The sequence below is a fragment of the Lipotes vexillifer genome, unplaced genomic scaffold, assembly GCF_000442215.2.
Source record: "Lipotes vexillifer unplaced genomic scaffold, Lipotes_vexillifer_v1.1 scaffold289, whole genome shotgun sequence".
Classification (NCBI taxonomy): domain Eukaryota; kingdom Metazoa; phylum Chordata; class Mammalia; order Artiodactyla; family Lipotidae; genus Lipotes; species Lipotes vexillifer.
The window spans coordinates 311247-336082 of record NW_006797350.1 but is presented as its reverse complement, the minus strand read 5'-3'; the positions used below and the strand labels follow the sequence as shown (position 1 = coordinate 336082).

Below are 24836 nucleotides of genomic sequence, written 5' to 3'. Positions count from 1 at the left end.
TCCAAAGAAGTTCTCAGGCTCTAAATTATCTCCCTGGCTCCAGACACATTTCAAAGGATATTTCCTAATTATCTCTGGTGCCTGTACATATGCCTTTGCCCAAGGGATCTCTCTCTATGTATGGATATCATATTTGGCATAATATGTAATGACATACTCTCATTCCTTCAAGTTAAGTTAGTCATAATATCAGAACATATTCCCTTTTATAAAACCATGTAGACTTTTGAATATCTCAAAGGTCACAATGGGATCAAACTCATCACTTTGGCTATCTTTTTGTACTTTGAAGAAATTTTGAGAAATACATGTAAATCAATTAGTGTTTTCTAAGCATCTGGTCAGGAAAAAGAAACATGTGTTAGCCTTGTAGGGAATTCAGTGTGTACAAGTACATTCCCCATACTGATTGAGTTCTTAACCAAGATGTGTGTGAGTGTACTGTGTGTATGTGTATGTACATTTGTATGTTATGGGGAGCATTGAGGGTAATGGTAAAATATGGGCATGAGAAAAATTAAGCTGCAGCAATCCAAGGTAGACTAGAAGGAAATGCCCAAAATGTGTGTTATCTTGGCCATATGTGCTCTGGGAATTCAACTAAGAAGGTAGGTAAGGAGGACCTTAAAGATGGCAGAGGAGTAAGATGTGGAGATCACCTTCCTCCCTACAAATACATAAAAAATATATCTACATGTGGAACAACTCCTACAGAACACCTACTGAACACAGGCAGAAGACCTGAGACTTCCCAAAAGGCAAGAAACTCTCCCACATACCTGGGTAGGGCAAAAGAAAAAAGAAAAAACAGAGACAAAAGAATAGGGATGGGACCTGCATCTCTGGGAGGGAGCTGTGATGGAGGAAGTTTCCACACACTAGGAATTCCCTTCACTGGTGGAGACAGGGTGTGGGTGGGGTAGAAGCTTCAGAGCCACTGAGGAGAGCACAGCAACAGGGGTGCAGAGGGCAAAGCAGAGAGATTCCGCACAGAGGATCAGTGCTGACTAGCACTGACCAGCCTGAAAGGCTTGTCTGCTCACCCACTGGGGCAGGAAGGGCCTGGGAGCTAAGGCTCGGGCTTAGGAGGGCAGAGCCCAGGGAGAGGACTGGGGTTGGCTGCGTGAACACAGCCTGAAGGGGGCTAGTGCGCCACAGCTAGCTGGGAGGGAGTCCAGGAAAAAGTCTGGAACTGCCTAAGAGGCAACAGACCATTGTTTTGGGGTGCGCGAGGAGAGGGGATTCAGAGCACTGCCTAAATGAGCTCCAGAGATGGGCGCGAGCCACGGCTATCAGTGTGGACACCAGAGACGGGCATGAGACGCTAAGGCTGCTGCTGCATCCACCAAAAATCCTGTGTGCAAGCACAGGTCACTATCCACACCTCCCACCTTGGGAGCCTTTGCAGCCCGCCACTGCCAGGGTTCCATGATCCAGGGACAACTTCCCCCTGAGAACACATGGTGTGCCTCAGGCTGTTGCAACGTCACGCTGGCCTCTGCTGCCGCAGGCTCGCCCCTCATCCGTACCCCTCCCTCCCCCCGGCCTGAGTGAGCCAGAGTCCCCTAATCAACTGCTACTTTAATCTCGTCCTGTCTGGGCGGGGAACAGATGCCCTCAGGTGACCTACATGAGGAGGCGGGGCCAAATCCAAAGCTGAACCCCAGGAGCTGTGCGGAAAAAGAAGAGAAAGGGAAATTTCTCCCAGCAGCCTCAGGAGCAGCGGATTAAATCTCCACAATCAACTTGATGTATCCTGCATCTGTGGAATACCTGAATAGACAACGAATCATCCCAAAACTGAGTCAGTGGACTTTGGGAGCAGCTGTAGGCTTAGGGTTTCTTTGTGCATCTAATTTGTTTCTGGTTTTATGTTTATCTGAGTTTAGTATTTAGAGCTTATTATCATTTGGTAGATTTGTTTATTGATTTGGTTGCTCTCTTCCCTTTTATTTTTATGTATCTATTATTTTCCTTTTTCTCTTTTTGTGAGTGTGTATGTGTGTGCTTCTTGGTGTGATTTTGTCTGTATAGCTTTGCTTTTAACGTTTACCCTAGGGTTCAGTCTGTCTCTCTTTTTTTTTTATTAGTATAGTTTTCAGTACTTGTTATCATTGGTGGATTTGTTTATTGGTTTGGTTGCTCTCGTCTTTCTTTTTTTAAATACCTTTTAATTTTTTTCTTATTTTTTATATTAATAACTTTATTATATTTTATTTTATTCTTTCTTTCTTTCTTTCTTTCTTTTCTTTCTACCTTTTCTTCTGAGCCATATGGCTGACAGAGTCTTGCTGCTCTGGCCAGCTGACAGGCCTGAGCCTCTTAGGTGGGAGAGCTGAGTTCAGGACATTGGTCCAGCAGACACCTCCCGGACCTACATAATATCATACAGCGAAAGATCTCCCAGAGATCGCCATCTGAAGGCTAAGACCCAGCTACATTCAACGACCAGCAAGCTACAGTGCTGGACACACCATGCCAAACAACTAGCAAGACAGGAACACAACCCCACCCATTAGCAGAGAGGCTGCCTAAAATCATAATAAGGTCACAGACACCCCAAAACACACCACTGGACGTGGTCCTGCCCAACAGAAAGACAAGATCCAGCCTCATCCACTACAACACAGGCACTAGTACCCTCCACCAGGAAGCCTACACAACCCATTGAACCAACCTTACCCTCTGGGGGCAGACAGCAAAAACAACGGGAACTATGAACCTGAAGCCTGCGCAAAGGAGACCCCAAATACAGTAAGTTATGCAAAACAAGAAGACAGAAAAATACACAGCTGATGAAGGAGGAAGGTAAAAACCCACCAGACCAAACAAATGAAGAGGAAATAGGCAGTCCACCTGAAAAAGAATTCAGAGTAATGATAGTAAAGATGATCCAAAACCTTGGAAATAGAATGGAGAAAATACAAGAAACGTTTAACAAGGACCTAGAAGAACTAAAGAGCAAACAAACAGTGATAACACAATAAATGAAATTAAAAATACTCTAGAAGGGATCAATAGCAGAATAACTGAGGCAGAAGAACAGATAAGTGACCTGGAAGATAAAATAGTGGAAATAACTACCGCAGAGCAGAATAAAGAAAAAAGAATGAAAAGAATTGAGCACAGTCTCAGAGACCTTTGGGACAACATTAAATGCACCAACATTCGAATTATAGGGGTCCCAGAAAAAGAAGAGGAAAAGAAAGGGACTGAGAAAATAGTTGAAGAGATTATAGTTGAAAACTTCCCTAATATGGGAAAGGAAATAGTCAATCAAGTCCAGGAAGCATAGAGTTTCCCATACAGGATAAATCCAAGGTGAAACATGCCAAGACACATATAAATCAAACTATGAAAAATTAAATACAAGGAAAAATATTAAATGCAGGAAGGGAAAAGCAACACATAACATACAAGGGAATATCCCCAAGGTTAACAGCTGATCTTTCAGCAGAAACTTTGCAAGCCAGAAGGGAGTGGCAGGACATATTTAAAGTGATGAAAGGGAAAAACCTACAACCAAGATTACTCTACCCAGCAAGGATCTCATTCAGATTCGATGGAGAAATTAAAACCTTTACAGACAAGCAAAAGCTAAGAGAATTCAGCACCACCAAATCAGCTTTACAACAAATGCTAAAGGAATTTCTGTAGGCAGGAAACACAAGAGAAGGAAAAGACGTACAATAACAAACCCAAAACACTTAAGAAAATGGTAACAGGAACATATATATTCATAATTACCTTAACTGTAAGTGGAGTAAATGCTCCAACCAAAAGACAGACTGGTTGAATGGATACAAAAACAAGAACTGTATATATGCTGTCTACAAGAGACCTACTTCAGACCTAGGGACACATACAGACTGAAAGTGAGGGGATGGAGAAAAAGATATTCCATGCAAATAGAAATCAAAAGAAAGCTGGAGTAGCCATTCTCATATCAGACAAAATAGAATTTAAAATAAAGACTACTACAGAGACAAAGAAGGACATTACATAATGATCAAGGGATCAATCCAAGAAGGAGATATAACAATTGTAAATATTTATGCACCGAATATAGGAGCACCTCAGTACATAAGGCAAATGCTAACAGCCATAAAAGGGGAAATAGACAGTAACACAATCATAGTAGGGGACTTTAACACCCCACTTTCACCAATGGACGGATCATCCAAAATGAAAATAAATAAGGAAACACAAGCTTTAAATGATACATTAAAAAAGATGGACTTAATTGATATTTCCAGGACAATCCATCCAAAAACAACAGAATACACTTTTTTCTCAAATGCTCATGGAGAATTCTCCAGGATAGGTCATATCTTGAGTCATAAATCAAGTGTTGGTAAATTTAAGAAAATTGAAATTGTATCATCTTTTCCAACCAGAATACTATGAGACTAGATATCAATTACATGAAAATAATCTGTAAAAAATACAAACACAAGGAGGATAAAGAATACAGTATTAAATAACCAAGATATCACTGAAGAAATCAAAGAGGAAATCAAAAAATATCTAGAAACAAATGACAATGAAAACATGATGACCCAAAACCTATGGGATGTAGCAAAATCAGTTCTAAGAGGGAAGTTTATAGCAATACAATCCAACCACAGGAAACAAGAAACATCCCAAATAAACAACTGAACCTTACACCAAAGCAATTAGAGAAAGACGAACGAAAAATCCCAAAGTTAGCAGAAGGAAAGAAATTATAAAGATCAGATCAGAAATAAATGGAAGAGAAATGAAGGAAACAATAGCAAAGATCAATAAAACTAAAAGCTGGTTCTTTGAGAAGGTAAACAAAGTTGATAAACCGTTAGCCAGACTCATAAAGAAAAAAAGGGAGAAGACTCAACTCAATAGAGTTAGAAATGAAAAAGGAGAAGTAACAACTGACACTGCAGAAATACAAAGGATCATGTGAGATTACTACAAGAAACTCTATGCCAATAAAATGGACAAGCTGGAAGAAATGGACAAATTCTTAGAAAGGTATAATCTTCCAAAACTGAACAAGGAAGAAATAGACAATATGAATAGACCAATCACAAGTAATGAAATTGAAACTGTGATTAAAAATCTTCCACAAACAAAAGTCCAGGACCAAATGGATTCACAGGTGGATTCTATCAAACATTTCAAAAAGAGCTAACACCCATCCTTCTCAAACTCTTTCAAAAAACTGCAGAGGAAGGAACAGCCCCAAACTCATTCTACAAGGGCGCCATCACCCTGATACCAAAACCAAAGATACTACAAAAAAAGAAAATTAGAGACTTGTATCACTGATGAATACAGATGCAAAACTCCTCAACAAAATGCTTGCAAACAGAATCCAACAACACATTAAACACATTAATCCAACAACTCACTTGATCATACACCATGATCAAGTGGGATTTATCCCAGGGATTCAAGGATTCTTCAATATATGCAAATCAATCAATGTGATACACCATATTAACAAATTGAAGAATAAAAACCATATGATCATCTCAATAGATGCCAAAAAAGCTTTTGACAAAATTCAACACCATTTATGATAAAAACCCTCCAGAATGTAGACGTAGAGGGAACTTACCTCAACATAATAAAGGCCATATATGAGAAACCCACAGCCAACATCATTCTGCATGGTGAAAAACTGAAAGCATTTCCAGTAAGACACAGAATAAGACAAGGTTGCCCACTCTCACCACTATTATTCAACATAGTTTTGTAAGTTTTAGCCACAGCAATCAGAGAAGAAAAAAAATAAAAGGTATCCAAATTGGAAAAGAAGAAGTAAAACTGTCACTGTTTGCGGATGACATGATACTATACATAGAGAATCCTAAAGATGCTACCAGGAATCTACTAGAGCTAATCAATGAATTTGGTAAAGTAGAAGGATACAAAATTAATGCACAGAAATCTCTTGCATTCCTAATACTAATGATGAAAAATCTGAAAGAGAAATCAAGGAAACACTCCCATTTACTAATGCAACAAAAAGAAGAAAAAATCTAGGAAAAAATCTACCTAAGGGGGCAAAAAGACCTGTATGCAGAAAACTATAAGACACTGATGAAAGAAAGATGATACAAACAGATGGAGAGGTATACCATATTCTTGGATTGGAAGAATCAACATTATGAAAATGATTATTACTACCCAAAGCAATCTACAGATTCAATGCAGTCCCTATCAAAGTATCAATGGCATTTTTCACAGAACTAGAACACAATTTGTATGGAAACACAAAAGAGACTGAATAGCCAAAGCAATCTTGAGAAAGAAACACGGTGCTGGAGGAATCAGGCTCCCTGACTTCAGACTATACTACAAAGTTACAGTCGTCAAGACAGTATGGTACTGGCACAAAAACAGAAATATAGATCAATGGACCAGGATAGATAGTCCAGAGATAAACCCATGCACATATGGGTACCTAATCTTTGATAAACGAGGCAAGAATGCACAATGGAGAAAAGACAGCCTCTTCAATAAGTGGTGCTGGGAAAACTGGACAGCTACATGTGAAAGAATGAAATTAGAACATTCCCTAACACCATACACAAAAATAAACTCAAAATGGATTAGAGACCTAAATGTAAGGTCAGACACTATAAAACTCTTATAGGAAAATATAGGCAGAACACTCTTTGATATACTCACAGCAAGATCCTTTTTGACCCACCTCCTAGAGAAATTCAAATAAAAACAAAAAGAAGCCAATGGGACCTTATGAAACTTAAAAGCTTTTGCACAGCAAAGGAAACTGTAAACAAGACAAAAAGAAAACCTGCATAATGGGAGAAAATATTTGCAAACTAAGTAACAGACAAAGGATTAATCTCTAAAATATACAAGTAGCTCATGCAGCTCAATATCTAAAAAACAAACATCCCAAGTCAGAGGGCGCTGGAGGAGGACGCGAACAAGATGCAAGGAGGCGTCTGAAGGGCAGGAGTGGCAGACTCGAACGCAAGAACAATGCTGCAAAAAAAGAAGAGTCAGAAACTGCAAACAAAAATGATTCTTCAAAGAAGTTGTCTGTCGAGAGAGTGTATCAGAAAAAGACACAGCTTGAACATATTCTCCTTCGTCCTGATACGTACATTGGGTCGGTGGAACCATTGACACAGCTCATGTGGGTGTATGATGAAGATATAGGAATGAATTGCAGAGAGGTTACCTTTGTGCCGGGTTTATACAAGATCTTTGATGAAATTTTGGTTAATGCAGCTGACAATAAACAGAGGGATAAGAACATGACCTGTATTAAAGTTTCTATTGATCCTGAATCTAACATTATAAGCATCTGGAATAACGGGAAAGGCATTCCGGTAGTAGAACACAAAGTAGAGAAAGTTTATGTTCCTGCATTAATTTTTGGACAGCTTTTAACATCCAGTAACTATGACGATGATGAGAAAAAAGTAACAGGTGGTCGCAATGGTTATGGTGCAAAACTTTGTAATATTTTCAGTACAAAGTTTACAGTAGAAACTGCTTGCAAAGAATACAAACATAGTTTTAAGCAGATATGGATGAATAATATGATGAAGACTTCTGAAGCCAAAATTAAACATTTTGATGGTGAAGATTACACATGCATAACATTCCAACCAGATCTGTCCAAGTTTAAGATGGAGAAACTTGACAAGGACATTGTGGCTCTCATGACCAGAAGAGCTTACGATTTGGCTGGTTCATGCAAAGGAGTCAAGGTTATGTTTAATGGAAAGAAATTGCCTGTAAGTGTCTTCTAAAATAGTTAATGCTTTGTTAATTCGTACACAGCTTATATTAGATCTTGCTTTTCAAATCTAATCTGTTAATCTCTTTTGACCAGTGTGTTTAGATGATTCACATTTAAAGTGATTATTGATAACATTTGGATTAAAATTTACCATCTTGCTATTTAAAAAAATAAAAAATAAAAATAAAAAACAAACATCCCAATCCAAAAACGGGCAGAAGACCTAAATAGACATTTCTCCAAAGAAGACATACAGATTGCCAAAAAACACATGAAAGGATGCTCAACATCACTAATCATTAGAGAAATGCAAATCAAAGCTACAATGTGGTGTCACCTCACACTGGTCAGAATGGCCATCATCAAAAAGTCTACAAGCAATGAATCCTGGAGAGGGTGTGGAGAAAAGGGAACCCCCTTGCACTGTTGGTGGGAATGTAAGTTGATACAGCCACTATGGAGAACAGTATGGAGGTTCCTTGAAGAACTAAAAATTTAACTACCATACAACCCAGCAATCCCAGTACTGGGCATATACCCTGAGAAAACCATAGTTGAAGAAGAGGTATATGTACCACAGTGTTCATTGCAGCTCTCTTTACAGTAGCCAGGACATGGAAGCAACCTAAGTGTCCATCAACAGATGAATGGATAAAGAAGATATGGCACATATATACAATGGAATATTACTCAGCCATAAAAAGGAATGAAGTTGAGTTATTTGTAGTGAGGTGGATGGACCTAGAGACTGTCATACAGAGTGAAGTAAGTCAGAAAGAGAAAAACAAATACTGTATTTTTACACAGTATGGAATGTAAAAAACAAAAATGGTTCTGAAGAACCAAGGGCTGGACAGGAATAAAGGCACAAATGTAGAGAATGGACTTGAGGACTCGGGGAGGGAGGAGGGTAAGCTGGGCTGAATTGAGAGAGGAGCACTGACATATATACACTACCAAATGTAAAATAGCTAGCTAGTGGGAAGTAGCAGCACAGCACAGCAAGATCAGCTCGGTGCTTTGTGACCACCTAGAGTGGTGGAATAGGGAGGGTGGGAGGGAGACGCAAGAGGGAGGGGATGTGGGGATTTACATATGCATATAGCTGATTCACTTTGTTATATACCAGAAACTAACACAACATTGTAAAGCAATTATACTCCAGTAAGGATGTTAAAATAAGAAAAAGCTGGGCTGCCCTGGTGGCGCAGTGGTTGGGAGTCCGCCTGCCGATGCAGGGAAGAAAAAGCTGGGCTGCCCTGGTGGCGCATGGGGGGCCCCCCCCCCTGCCGATGCAGGGGACATGGGTTCCTGCCCCGGTCCGGGAGGGTCCCGCATGCAGCGGAGCGGCTGGGCCCGTGGGCTGTGGACGCTGGGCCTGCGCGTCCGGAGCCTCTGCTCCGCGGCGGGAGGGGCCACAGTGGTGAGAGGCCCGCATACGGCAAAAAAAAAAAAAATTAAAAAATTAAAATATTTGACACATGGCAGAAAAGGGAGAGATATTCTCTTTTTGCAGAGAAGGGATCTTCTCCTTTTTTTAAAAGAATTTTTTTTTATTTATTTATTTTTGGCTGTGTTGGTCTTCGTTGCTACACACGGCCTCTCTCTCGTTGCGGCAAGTGGGGGCTGTTCTTTGTGGTGCGAGGGCTTCTCATTGCGGTGGCTTCTCTTGTGGCAGAGCACAGACTCTAGGTGTGTGGGCTGGGTAGTTGTGGCTCACACGCGCTAGAGTGCAGGCTCAGTAGTTGTGGCACATGGGCTTGCTTGCTCCGTGGCATATGGGATCTTCCTAGACCAGGGCCTAAACCTGTGTCCCCTGCATTGGCAGGTGGGTTCTCAACCACTGCGCCACCGGGGAAGTCCGGGATCTTCTCTTTTTTAATGTTTGGTCTTAAAACATCACCAAGAGTATCTTCCCTACCTTTGCAAACATTAAAGACATTAATTTTTAACTTAAAGCAGCTATTTTCAATTCTGTAACGTCCTATACTTGCAAACCAGTTTAAAAATGTTTCCCATTACTACTTCCATGCCACAAAAATCAATGTTTTTACAGAATTTTGGAGGGGTGAAGGAGCTATACATTAATGTTAATATATTCTACAAGATGCAAGAAGGAGGAGATATGGGGATATATTTATATGTAAAGGTGATTCACTTTGTTATAAAGCAGAAACTACTAACACACCATTGTAAAGCAATTATACTCCAAAAAAGATGTTAAAAAATTTTTTTAAAGAGGTTGGGTAAAGAGAGTTGTTCAAATCTGAACCAGACATTGAGAAAGAAAAAGAAAAGATTTAGGGGAGCAGAGAGGATGGTTAGCTTAAGCAAATAAAAAGGAGAAGGATTTATTTTTCACATATTGGATTCAGATACTCAGACATGTTGGCTTTGTTCTCTGCCTCCCCATGAAAGTGAGATAGTTGCCTGCCGGACAGTATCTACATTTAGAAGTTTAAGACTGTAGGAAAAAGAATGTCTCTCTCTTGAAAAACCCTTGTACATACAGACAAGAATAAGCTTTGATTGGGCCATGTGTCTCTCTTGAGAGTAATAACTATGGACAGAGAATGTGATGCTTTGATTGCCCTGGACTGAATTATATGATACCTTGAAGACAAAGGTGGGCTCAGACCCACCTAAACACCCACTGCCAAAAGAAGGGAGAATGAATGTGCATGACAAAAACAATAAATATTCAGTATACAAAGGCTCATACGTAATCATCTAACACATTTGTTTTCAGAAACTTACAGGATATATTGGCATAATTAAATTACCAGCCTTTTACAGACTGTACCACGGAGTTTGTAATTATGTAAGTTCTTACCTTTAGTGTTATATCTAGGGTTAATGATCAGTACCATTTAATGAGGGCCATTTATCATGCGTTGTGCTTGGTGCTTTTTGTATGTCATCTATAATCTGTTGTAAACCCATTTCATTGAAAGCATTTATTTTTTATTCTGTCGAGCTTTGAAAATCAGAAGGGTTTTTTCTTTTTGTTGCCCCCCATCCTGCTTTATTGAGATATAATTGATATACAATATGGTATAAGCTTAAGGTGTACAGTGTATTGATTTGATACCTTTGTACGTTGCAATATGATTACCACTGTAGTGTTAGCTAGTACTTTCATCATGTCATATAACTACCTTTTCTTTTCTGTGGAGAGAACATTTACGATTTACTCTTAGGAGGTTTCAAGTATATCATACAGTATTGTTAACTGTAATCACAGTGCTGTGCACTAGATCCCCAGAATTTATTCATCTTCTAACTGGAAGTTTTTATTCTTTAACCAACATCTCCCCATTTCTCCCACTCCCCAACCCACATTAATCACCATTCTACTTTGTATTTCTACAAATTGGGTTTTTTAGATTGCACATATAAGTGATGTCATACAGTATTGTGCATCATTGCCTTGCAACTAAATCCAGCTCTAAGTTTTAGGCTTTCTATAAGTTTCTAACATCTCTCACATTATTCTCTTTTCTTCTTTGGAAATTATCAATTTTTCCCTTTTACAGTTTATTTAGTTTAGTTAGAGTTTCTGAAGAAGAATGGCACATTGTCTTATCAAAGATTTCCTCTTTCTACTGTTATCATAAATATGCGAGATGATGGATATGTTAATTAACTCAATGGGGGGAATCCTTTCACAATGTGTACATACATCAACTTATCACAGTATATACTTTAAACATCTTATACTTTTATTTGTCAATTATACCTTAATGAAGAAAAATAATTTTTCAATATTTTAAAGAAAAATGTACAGATAGAAAAACATTCCATAGTCTCGATAAAGAAACTAGCTATTGAGATGAGTTTAGTAAATCAACAATATTAGTTACAAAATACTACAGTATTGTTACTATCTTTTTAATAAATTTGATTATTCATATTGAAAGGTTACCATATGCAATACATTCATTATACATGAGGCAAGCAAAGATGCAGCCGAAAGATCCAATATGCTCATATGGCCCAGTTTACTCAAGGTGATTCAACCAATTTGTGTTATAATCAGAAATGAACTACAGCTCATAATGGAATCCCCATTTCACTAGACTATTGTCTCATAGACTTGGGTGGCATTCATCATGATGACACATTACCCGTAGGCTGGACCAATGAAGTGTGACGCCCATAGTAAAAGAAAAGTAGTGAAAAAGAGAGAAAGTCCGTTTATTCCAGTTTAAGAGTATTCCTCTACTATAGTAACTCCAAATTTACCAGCATGCTTATTTCACCCCACAGGCCTATTAGAGTAAGTGGGAACAAGATGGAAGTGCAATATTTGGGGAAAGAAACCATCTAGAGTGACATATTTGACTACATTCCTTCTTCTTCAGTACCCAGACAGAATATGTGGTCAACACTAACCAAACATATTTTATAAAGCCATTTTCTCAGCTCTCTATTATTTGTTCTCTTTAGTTATCATGAATAAAATGCATTTTCAGAGGAAGAAATGTATAAAAGATATTTAAATCTGACTTATCGTCCTCTTAACATGGCTTACACCTTCACTTATGACCTTACTTATCTGCAAAAATCAAATGCAAGTTTATTACAATGGATGTATATTTTACAGCTCACAATATTTAAATAAGTTTGAACAGTAATTGCATTTCTCAACAGTTGCTTGGTAGGATGTAAAATACTATTATTTTTTACCTTTACCTGCAGGAGAATGACTTCATTATTACTTCCTCTATAATAGACAGTCTCTACAGTCATTTACTTTGACATGACATAATCTGAAATATTTTTATAAATAAATGAAAAAACATTTTTCTTCATGGATACCTTTCTATAATCTGTAAGTTTGGACAACATATAAACACACAGACAGACATACACTCACACATACATTATACACACATACCCCAGAATGAAAAAGTTAACAAATAAATATTTGAAGAAACAGACAAAATTTTTCTAAATCTTCTCTTCTTTCAGGTCAATGCTTTTCAACATTTGGTAGCTTTATCAAACCATCTTGCAATGTGGTATGTATCCACTACTCAAAAGCAAAGAATTTTCTCCCTTATACAGATTCTATTCTTTAATTTATTAATACAAAAGGAAATCACAACTATTTTTAGGCACTTTCTACTATTAGCTCATATCGAATTAAAATTCCTACATCTCTTCTACCTTTATTTTGATGAGTAAATTCCCGTGAATTTCCTTTTGGCAACAAGCATACGTTTGTATTGTCACTTAATATTTTTTCTACTTAAAATGATCAATTACTTTAACCTCGCAAGGACTTTTTTGTATCTGATTCTGTAATCAATCATGTTTGTTTCTTATACCTGTCCTGTCAAAATTAAATAGGCGGGCTTCCCTGGTGGCGCAGTGGTTGGGAGTCCGCCTCCCGATACGGGGGATGCGGGTTCGTGCCCCGCTCCGGGAGAATTCCACAGGCCGTGGAGCGGCTGGGCCCGTGAGCCATGGCCGCTGAGCCTGCGCGTCCACAGCCTGTGCTCCGCAACAGGAGAGGCCACAACAGTGGAAAAAAAAAAAAAAAAAAAATAGGCAAGCTATCAGTGTCCTCATCCAAGTCAATAATAAATTTTTGAATGTGTCTGATCCAAAGAAAATGCCAGAACATCCCAAGCTGACAGTGACATATATCCATGGCTTATAAGCTATGATTTCACCTCTCTCCATTATTAGCTATGAACTATTTCTACAACTAGTCCAATAGTAATATTTCTTGGAACTCTATCAAATGCCTATTAACTGAAATGAAGAAGTTCTATCACTTCTGTCTATGAAATCTAGGTATTGGAACAGGTACAATAAATAGAATATTCACTTAGATTATAATAAGTAGTTTAAAATTCATGACTATCTCAATAAATGTTTCACTAATTCTAAGCAATATTATGAAAAAAAAGATACCACACATCCTTTTCAGAACCTCTTCACCATTATACTTTTCTGCACCACCCACTTAGGTCCATATTCCGTGCCTCAATTTCTTTACACCAGAATTTTAGATCTCATGGATTAGTTAAATTTTAAAAAATAGAGATCCAGGAGTAATAAGTTGCCAGCTTTTTAATTTCCTAAAAGGCTACAAATAAGTATTATTACTTTCACTTAATGAAGAATATTTTTTATCAAAATCATGGGCATAATATCAGAACTTAAAAAAAAAAGTAACTAAATTTACCTTTATGAAAAGTGACCACATACATACATTTATTTGTTTGTTTTCACTGGCTGAGAAAATATTTCCACACACCATCTTTTGGGAACCACTGATCTAGACCTTATTGTTCATCAATTGAAGAAGAAAGATTCCAGTTTCTCAGTACACATACAAAAACATGCTTCATGTCAGGAAGTGTGGTAGGTGCTAGAGGGATAGAGAATTTCATAAGCTATGCTTAGTTGAGGATAAATAACAGACAGGCAAGTAGAAAATTAATTGTCATTTAGACTGGTGGTAAGTGTTATGACAGGATCAGCCTAGGGAGCTGTGGGAACATAGTGTGAGGGCTCCCTTACTGATCTTGAACAAGCCAGAGAAGGCTTCCCAGGGAAACTGAGGGCTAAGTTAAAAGCTACCTAATGATGATAATGATGCTGACTATGATTATGATGATAATAGAGAGCAGTATGGAAGGAGGGAAAAGATACAGAGAGGAAAGATATTAGGAACAAGTACTGAGGCCAGGCATTAAAGATATTAGGAACAAGTACTGAGGCCAGGCATTAAGAACAAAAATTGGAATTTTACAATAACTAAAATTAGTTTAGAATAAAGCACAGAATCTAAGGATAAGATTGATGGGACATGAAAATAAAAGAGATATTCTTTACTGAATATCCTCTATTCTCTATTGAAGACAACAATGCCTTGTTTCTATTTGGTTTCTACTTGGTGCTTTACAGTCACATTATTTATTCAAATTAATTTCATCCTTACATTTTAAAATTATATTTAACAAGCCCTGTAAAGTGCTTACATTTACCAGAATCTCTTCTAAGTCAAACAGAAAGAGAAAGAGAATGAGAAAGTGAAAGAGAGAGAGAGAGAGAGAGAGAGGAATTAATTTAATTCTCAGAACATCTATAAGGTATGCATATTATTATTTCCTTAGTATTTATGGGGAAACCAAGGCACAAATAGGCTACACAACTTGCTCAAGTGATATAGCTGGTGAGTAGCAGAACTTGTCTTCAAACCCAGTCTAGCTCCAGAATCTATGCTCTCAAATACTGCATTATGCCAAAGGAAATACATAATGTCTCTATTTTGAAATTGAGGAACTCAGTCAAAAAGCTGGTCCAAGACTACTAGGACCAGAACTTTGTCTACCATACTCTAGCTTCTGTGTTGTACAACTACAGGAGAGTAGCTCTGGGCATTCTGAAGCCAGACTGTCAGTGTTCATATTTCAACTCTACTGCCTATTAACTACTATTTATTAACTGTGTCACTCTGGAACAGTTTCTTAGCCTTCCTATGCATCAGTTTCTTCATCTATAAAAATTCAATGGTAAAATGCTTGCTGTGTAGGGTTGTTGCTAGGAATAAAGGAATCACTTCTTCTAAAATACTCTAGGAGTGAGCATGATTGATAATAAAAATCATGTATTATTATGTTGTTTTACACTGCTTCCTAATAACAACAGACTCTGAAATAATTCATCATGATCCAGTAGAGTTTCACAGAGGTGTGTTCAAAGAAAACGACTTTCTATTTGTTTTATAAAACCACACCTGACCAGATTAAATGAGCAAACTGATCTTGAGGTTTTCTAGAACCCGACTGGAATATTAATCATTTTAATCTTAAATTAATCATTACTTTAAAATATGTTTTGTTGTTTTTGTTATTAGAATGTTAGATTTAGGACGTTCAGATATTAGTTTTAGCTAATGGGAAAATTAAAGAGATTCCCTGTGTCTGTTGCTGAGCCTTTTAGAGAAGTGGCTTTCTTTTCAAGAAGCAGCCAGTATCCTCAATTAGAACACTATAATCTGTCAGATGAGTGAACCATTTGTTGATTTCAACAATAAGATGTCTACAACTGATTTTGTTGTTAGTTTTCTTTTCTCTTTATTTTAAGACTCCTTAAAGAATTAAATACAACAGAAAAGCAGGCTGAAATTTAATGGAAAAAAATAAGATGAATTACTTACAGTGAAAATGAAATATTCAACTTGGCTGAATTTTGCATCACCATTGTGACAGATGTAATTTATTCTCTAAGCAAACCCATAACCTCATCAACTTGTCTTTCACACATTTTGTATTCATTCAAAACAATGTTTTGAGTGTCTGCGGCATGTGAGGCATTTAAAAAAACTCTACTGAACAGAGTATAGCACATTGTTACTTAAATATTCAAAGATCTATGGATTTATTGACTCTGCATGTTTCTTCTAAAGTTTAATTCAGAAAGCAGGCAGAACTTGGATTCCCTTTTAAATTTGGGAGATGCTAGAGGAAATATTCAGCAAGGTCACTAGATGACACTACAAAGAAATGTACTTTATTATATTAAGTATCACTTAAATCTCTTAGACTATCAGGCCAAGTATATTTTAAACCCAATTATATTTTATAAAATATCATCAGTATTGACTTACCAAGTGCCTGACAGTGAGTTTGAATGTCATATATAATGGACAAAATATGTACTCTCAGTCTATTTTATGAAGAAACAAGAAAAATAAATCAACAAGTAGAATAAAAAAAGACCATGTTTTTTAATAATGAGAGAAGAATATGATGATAGCCTTTGTCACTAGTCTCCCAAAATTTAAAAGCATAGGCTGGAGCCCAGTCTAACTTGAATCTATTTGTCCCTCTATCCACTCATTCAATAAATCTTTATAGAACATATGCTATGTGTTAGGTACATGTTAGATATCAACAATACACAGGCTAATAAGAAATAGTCCCTGCACTGAAGGAACAGTTATATTTCTGTTATTTTATAATTCTAAAATTCAAATTATCACTTAACCTAATATGTAGCATCACTGTTTATTCAGTCAGTCAAAATATTTACTGATTGCTATCAGTTAGTTTCTAATTATTATTTGTCCCCCCTAAAAGGAAAGAGGAGCATATTAAGATACATCCATTGAGCTTTTTCATGGAGAGTATCTCTCAAGTTAACAAGTAGACATTTAAAAACGTGGTATCAGTAGTTTGGCCTTTCTCCAGAAAGGATTGATCCAGAATCAATAAACATTATCTACTATTGATATAATTCTTGGTTAAAGGTGAAGTGGGTTGATTGTCTCCAGTTTTGTATGGATAGGTGTTTTATTCTTGAGAAGAAAACCTCATTCTCAGATAGAACCAATCAGATAAATCTTTTCTAAGGCTACATATAACTAAATGCATGCATTAGCATTACACACCTCTCAATAGTTTCTCAAAGTCCTTTCTCCTAAATTATATCCTTTTTGATTTCTTCACTGATGCCAACATTTTTTCCCTTGTAAAGAAAAAAGAAACAAGTAATTAGTATAATATTTTGGATAAAATGCTTATTTATTCATCATATATAATGTAATAAAACACCTTTTATTTGTTTGATGTTCTTTTGTACTCATCTGACAGGAATAGCCATTTAAGAATATTTCATAGAATTATAATAAACCCTTTTTAAAATTTTCTTAAAGCAATTTATTTCCTTAAAGCAATTTATTTTGAAAATATTTTAAGATGACTCCTTTTCAAGGAAAAAGAAAACCATAAAGGCATCTGAATTAATTAGATGGATAAATAATACTATCTACAAAGATGGAAATCTAGATATATCATTTCATTAATTGAAAATAATACCCTTAATATTTGTCTGGAAAAGAAATAGTTTATCTGGCTTCCCTGGTGGCACAGTGGTTAAGAATCTGCCTGTCAATGCAGCGGACACGGGTTCAATCCCTGCTCTGGGAAGATCCCACATGCCGTGGAGCAACTAAGCCCATGAGCCACAAGTACTGATCCTGCACTCTAGAGCCCGTAAGCCACAACTACTGAACCTGTGCACCACAACTACTGAAGCCCACACACCTAGAGCCCGTGCTCCGCAACAAGAGAAGCCACCACAATGAGAAGCCCGCACACCACAAAGAAGGGTAGCCCCCACTCACCGCAACTAGAGAAAGCCCATACGCAGCAACGAAGACCCAATGCAGCCAAAAATAAATAAATAAAATAAATTTATATATAAAAAGAAATAGCTTATCAACTTAAATTAAGACTGTGTTTGCCTCTTACTGAAGCAACAAGTGGTGACATGCATTAGCCCTGAAGTAGGACAGGAAATTCTGAAATTTTATCGTGAGCCCCACATTAAATTTAACAGGGCAGTCTTTAATGGTTTAAGTTGAATGTGTATGCTTTCTGAATACAGATTTTTTATTTTTTTATTTTTCAAGGAATATTCTGTGCATGAATTGCTATGAAATGACTTAGTTGAGAAAAATGTCCATGGTTATCTTAAGATGACACTCAATCAGCTCTCTTTCAGTTAAAAGCAATTGTGTTTCCATATCCAGAGAAATAACTGGACCGTTTTCCTCATTGTTGGAACTAGAAGCGTTTTTCCTAGTATTACAATAGGAACATTTGTCTTGCTCTAAACCATTCCACCAACTGTAAATTGGAAGAGTGTTGAGTTTTTACTAGTTACTCACACACACAGGCGTGAGGAGAACATGCTAACCAGCCTCCCACCTTCATCAGTTACCTCCCTTAGGAGGGGCTCTAGCAGTACCTGGCCCAGCTGGCTTTAACCTGGCACGCCCAGAAGCCATTTTCACAGTGCTCCAAACACACTGAACTTTAAAAACCAGAACACGTGTATTGTCTCTCCTTTTCCTCTCTATGTAACAGCAAAGTGTCTCTCTCTCTCTCTCTCTTTTTTTTCTTAAATATATGCATCTCAGAATCTACACATTGCTTCAGTTCTGTTGATACATGCAAAGAGGGCCTCTTCAAACATATTGGCACAACAAAGAACCAAGTCTGTTTTTCTGGAGCACTTAGAGATGGTGCTGGAGCACTTAGAGATGGTGCTGGCAGAATCACAGCTAGGCAAAAGAAATTGTAGAAACTTGGAAGCCAGTTAAGCAGGAAACAACTTACTCAAATGTAATTGAATAATTTATTTCTGATTCTCTTATCATACAGTTATGACTACTATATTTTGAACGCTTAACATGTACAGGGACTGTTCTAAGAATTTGCTAGAACTTATCTAATTTATTTCTAAATAATTGAGGGGCTTCCCTGGTGGCGCAGTGTTTGAGAGTCTGCCTGCCGATGCAGGGGATACGGGTTCGTGCCCCGGTCTGGAAGGATCCCACATGCCGCGGAGCGGCTGGGCCCGTGAGCCATGGCCGCTGATCCTGTGCGTCCGGAGCCTGTGCTCTGCAGCGGGAGAGGTCACAACAGTGAGAGGCCCGCGTACCGGAAAAAAATAAAAATAAAAAAATAATTGAGATGTAGCTAAAATGGAAAATTATGTAACCTGCCCAGCTTACATAGTAAAGGGAGAAATCTGGCTTTTATCAAATAGCAATACTTATTATTCAAAAATGTTAACAGATTTGTTTCCCAGACCTCTCCCAATGTCGTTTTCCCCCCACTCTAATAATCAAATGAGAAAACATAAAGAGAACTTAGAAAAAAAAAGTACCTGTTACTCTTGCTCTCATTTTTGGTACTAAGAGGTGTCTGTTTCTATTTTTTCCAGTGACTATTGTCTCATTCTTTGATATCTGAGATTGGCCATGAGCAGATTTTTAGGTTCCTTAAAGCTAAGCTTCAGAATTCCTAAAAGTGGGTTTTCAGATCCATAGGATAATGGCAGCTAATTAAATTAAAATATGTTTTTCAATAACCATACAAGCAGATCCATAAGAAGAGATTCCAAACAAAAACAAAAAACCCATAAACTTATGCATACAGTAAAATGAAAAAACATGGGGTACTACTACTCTCGATTTACACGTAAGTAGGAAGTTAAATGCCCAGGCTTGGCACAGCTTGCTCTAGAGCCTACACTGAGTCGGGGCCCAGTGATGGTGGGAAACAGGTGAAAACACTCCCTAAAAGAGGAAGTCCCACCTGAGTGAGGAAATAATAATAGATCCAAGACCCTGGGGCGTCAGAAGACTGGCTACAGGGAAATCAACAGCAAGGGACTTGAAATTGGTCAGAACAAGAAATGACCGTCTCGAAAGAGTACTGCTCCTGGAGGAGCACCAGACAGATCTTAGAAGCCTGGGGGTAAAGAGAATGAAAGAAACAGGTGGTGGAAAATAAAATTCCTACAGAACAAAAGTGAAGTGCAACCCTCAGCAAAGAGTTCAGTTCCTGTGAGTGTATGAAGTTAGGTTACTGGCCCCTGGAACATAGAACTCATATACATCTACTAATCCCATCATGGGCACACCTGCTATATTTTTAAAATGGAAAGAGAAGCTAATGCTTCCTCTTAGATAGTATAAATGTTTATATATTTATCTTTGGTCTGTGCCAGGCATTTGGCATACACATAGGTGTCCTAATACCACCAAAGAAGTTGGGAGCTGGTTTATTTTTCCATCAACTCTGTCCCTCATTAGTTGAGGGTAACTCCTGGGGCATTAACTTCCTAGCAATTCCAGCTTGCTCTGTGTCCAGACTCTTCAAATTCTTGTAGTCAGTGAACATTTTCAGACAAAAGAACTTAGGCTTATTGAGAAGAAAAGTGCATTTAGAAACAGTAAAGCAGTAAGAACAAAGCTGTTCTTCTGTAGACCTTCCCACAGCCCTCATTTGCACCTCATATGTTCCAACTATTTGCTATCGGGTTAATAACAAAATACTGTCTATCTCTATCTTTATCTCTGTCTCTATCTCTCAATTTTGCTTATTCCCCACTGTATATATGTGTATATACACACATACAAAATTGCTTGCTTGTTTCCAAAAATGGTTAATGTTACCTCTCCATCCTCCATGAATAATCTTAGTTTGACCTTCAAGCCAATGGGCAGAGCAGATGCCGTAACAAAAACCTGAACATCATCCTTGAAATCTTTTAAGTCTCTTCAGTCATATTTAAACATTCATAATGTCCTGCTTATTCTTCCCTAACCATCTCACAAGACCATGCACTTTTTTCCATTCCCACTGCTATTATCCTTTCTAGACTGGATTAGAAAGGCAAAACTCCATAGAAACTGTTGTTTCTTAACTCCAAAGGAAGAACAGTTAGACACTCCAGTAAGTCCCCATTGATGGTAAGGCTTTTGGCTCTGGACCATCATGCATGCTCTTCTCTAAGCCTGAAATACGATTTCCAGTTGTCTCCACAGGGAAAGATTTATTGATCATTCAATATCAGTCCAGGTATTACTTCCTGTTTTCCCCTACTGCCAACATTTTTCAAGTGACCTTCCATGTGCCTCTGTGGTGCCCTGTATTTCTCTATCATAGTCCTTATCACACGGCATTGTCATCGCCTTTTTATCTCTCTGTCTTTCCCAACTAGACTGTGAGCCCCTTGAGGGCAGGGCCGAGTCTTTTTTATTTTCTATTTTGCTTTTCATGCTCAGTAGGAACATTAAATCTTATTTGAAGTTCTGAATGAGTAAATGCATATAAGTTTAAAGATTGAGTGAGTATCAAATGTCACGTCAGGTTTCAAGTGTCCAGAGGATGTATGGTCAAGCGTGTATAATAAATTTAAGTGTAGATGGAAGAGTTGCTGAGCTAGAAAAATGGTGTAGTAAAAACTTTACTCCATGTCATTGGAAATTTACTTGGAGCTAAAAACCACAGTAGATAAGTTGGTATTAATTGAACTACTTTCTGGTACACTGGATTTTAATTAGACTTTTTTCTTGTCTGATATAACTTAGTTTGTCCTTTTTTATCATCTTTTTCTTTCACCAAAATTTCCTGCTGCATAGTAACCATAACGCAGTTGTTAGTAACTTTAAGTGTGCCTTGTGATGCTAACTTTGAATTTAACAAGGCTGTGTAACTGAATATCTTTAATTAAATATTAGTCACTTTAGAGGTTGAATGGACATGTATTAGAAAATCAAACATCAGGTAGAAAAATGTAGGCCTTTTGAATTTATTAAAAAGTAATATACATAAAAAGATAACTGTGTTCAAACCTCAATACCTCTACTCCTAGGAGAAAATATACCACCATGACCACAGTCTTGGAAAAAGCATTTCTTTATTGCTTTCGCTGGGAAGTTTTTGCTAGAAAACATCATAAGCCTTCTTAGTTATAAGCATTACATGCCCTGTACTCCAAGACATTGTCATTTTGCCTTTTAAATTTTTCAGCATTTTTCCTCTACTGCATGTACTCTAATTCTTTAACTTTTTATTTTGAAATAAGTATAGATTCATAGAAAGCTGAAAAATAGCACAGCTGTCACATACAATCTAACAAAATTGTTTTGAATGAAGTTAAAGACAACTATCACCCAGTTTCGCCTAATGGACACATCATAGTACAATATTAAAACATGGAATTTATTTTACATGTACAATGTGTGTATACAATTCTATGTCGTTTTATCACATGTGTATTTTGTGTAACTGCCACCAAAATTAAGATATGGAACTCTCTGAGTACCACAGAGATCTCCCTGGTAGTACCATTTTATGGTCACACCCAACTCCTCCACTTAACTATCCCTAAACTATAGTAACCACTAATCTATTTTCCTCTATATAATTTTAGAATATGGAAAACATTATATAAATGAAATCATAGAGTATTTTATCTTTTTTTCAGTCATCATGAGTGAAATAATTTGTTCCTTTTCTTGCTGAATAATATTCCAAGTAATGGATGTAGTGCAGTTTCTTTAAATACTCACCTGCTGAAGGCATTTTGGTCATTTCCATGTTTTTACTATTCCATAAAGTTGCTATGACAATCTTATATAGGTTTTTGAGTGGACAGAAGTTTTCACTTTTCTGATAAAAATGTCTGGGAGTGCTACTATGTTGGAGGAGGTCATCCAGAGGATGTGACTGCCAGTTGATCCATGAGCTGGACCCGAGCAATTGAAGGCCCCTCATCCCCTTCCCTGTCCTCAGAATGTACATTCTGTACACCATTCCCACACTAGGAGCTGTTTCAAGGACAGCCTTGAGAGAGTAAGGTCTTGTTGAGGCCATCTGAACTGTGTACATGACTGAACTCTGTTAAATTTTCTGTTGGGTGGGCCAAAAAATGCCTTCGGTTTTTTAAGTAAAAGTAAAGGACGCATTTTTCATTTTCATCAAGAACTTTATTGAACAACATATTCACCCTTTTTTCCACTACCTTCTGCCATTTTTCAGGCAACTTCATAATTCCATCTTCCCCAAACATTTTATCTTTTGGAGCAAAGAACTGTTCCAGGTGCCTTTTACAGTCTTCCAGGGAATTGAAATTTTTCCCATTAAGAGAATTTTGTAAAGACTGAAATAAATGGAAATCCGAAGTTGCAATGTCTGGCGAATATGGTGGATGAATCAGAACTTCCAACCAAGCTGTAACAGTTTTTGCCTGGTCATCAAAGAAACATATGGTCTTGTGTTATCCTGATGGAAGATTATGTGTTTTCTGTTGACTAATTCTAGATGCTTTTCATCAAGTGCTGCTTTCAAGTGGTCTAATTGGGAGTGGTACTTGTTGGAATTAGTCGTTTGGTTTTCCTGAAGAGCTCATACTAGGACTCCTTTCCAATCCTACACAACATCACATTCGTTGGATGAAGACCAGCCTTTGGTGTGGTTGGTGGTAGTTCATTTCGCTTGCCCCACGATCTCTTCCATTCCACTTTTTGTACAGTATCCACTTTTCATCATCCGTCACAATTTCTTTTAAAAACAGAACGTTTTCATTACGTTTCAGTAGAGAATTGCACGCGGAAATATGGTCAAGAAGGTTTTTATCGCTTAACTTATGAGGAACCCAAACATCAAAATGATTCACATAATCAAGCTGGTGCAAATGATTTCAGCACTTGATTTGGATACTTTGAGTATGTCGGCTATCTCCCGTGTGGTATAACGTTGGTTGTTCTCAATTATTGTTTCGCTTTGATCGCTATCAACTTCAACTGGTCTACCCGACCGTGGAGCATTGTCCAGTGAGGAATCTCCAGCACGAAACTTCGCAAATCACTTTTGACATATTTGATTGCTCACAGCACCTTTTCCACACACTGCACAAAACTTTGCGTTTCAGTTGTGTTTTTACCTTTCTTGAAATAATAAAGCATAATATGCTGAAAATATTGCTTTTTTCTTCCATTTTCAATATTAAAATGACTATACAAAAATTCACCAATTTTGATGTCTTTTTTTAAATGCACGCTGATATGACAGCTGTCACATACAATCTAACAAAATTGTTTTGAATTAAGTTAAAGACAACTAAGTGCTACTAGAGCCATCTTATGGAAAAAACAAACGAAGCTTTTGGCTACCCAATATACAAACTTTTACGATTCTGGCAGAAGGGTGTGGAGATATACTCAGCTTGTGGTTGCCTCATATGCCTATTCAAACAGCTACCTACCAATCTGGAGTTGTCTCAGTCTCTCCTTGCCCTCCGTGTATAGTTTTCGATTATACCCAGCAATTACCAACATTGCAAACCAACGAATGGCAAGCCAGCTAGGAGACTGGAGAAATGAGTCTTGAGAAAGAGGCTACCTCGAGGGAAATCCTGAGTTGGCCATCCACTCTATGTGGCCCATATGTTAGATGCTCATGGACCCCCACTTTGTGAAAACACCTGCTGATTTGATGAACTGTGCATAGACTGTGATAGTGAAAAACAATGAAGCCCTCTTTGAGGAGACAGTATCTAAGTTTATTTTTTTTTATTTTGATTTTTTTTTAACATCTTTATTGGGGTATAATTGCTTTACAGTGGTGTGTTAGTTTCTGCTTTATAACAGAGTGAGTCAGTTATACATATATATATGTTCCCATATCTCTTCCCTCTTTGTCTCCCTTCCTCCCCCCCTCCCTATCCCCCCCCTCCAGACAGCCACAAAGAA

At 37.5% G+C, this 24836-nt stretch overlaps 1 protein-coding gene across 1 annotated transcript in view; it reads left to right on the top strand.

Moving 5' to 3' along the window:
* Nucleotides 1-6911: 6911 nt before the first annotated feature.
* The window catches only part of LOC103074383 (DNA topoisomerase 2-beta-like), a gene marked incomplete at its 5' end in the record, with an annotated part of 35082 nt that continues 17157 nt past the window's right edge, over nt 6912-24836 (top strand). Inside the window, one exon of the mRNA XM_007469264.1 lies at nt 6912-7757. Within this exon, the coding sequence (XP_007469326.1) occupies nt 6912-7757 (846 nt within the window). The remainder of the gene's footprint in view (nt 7758-24836) is intronic.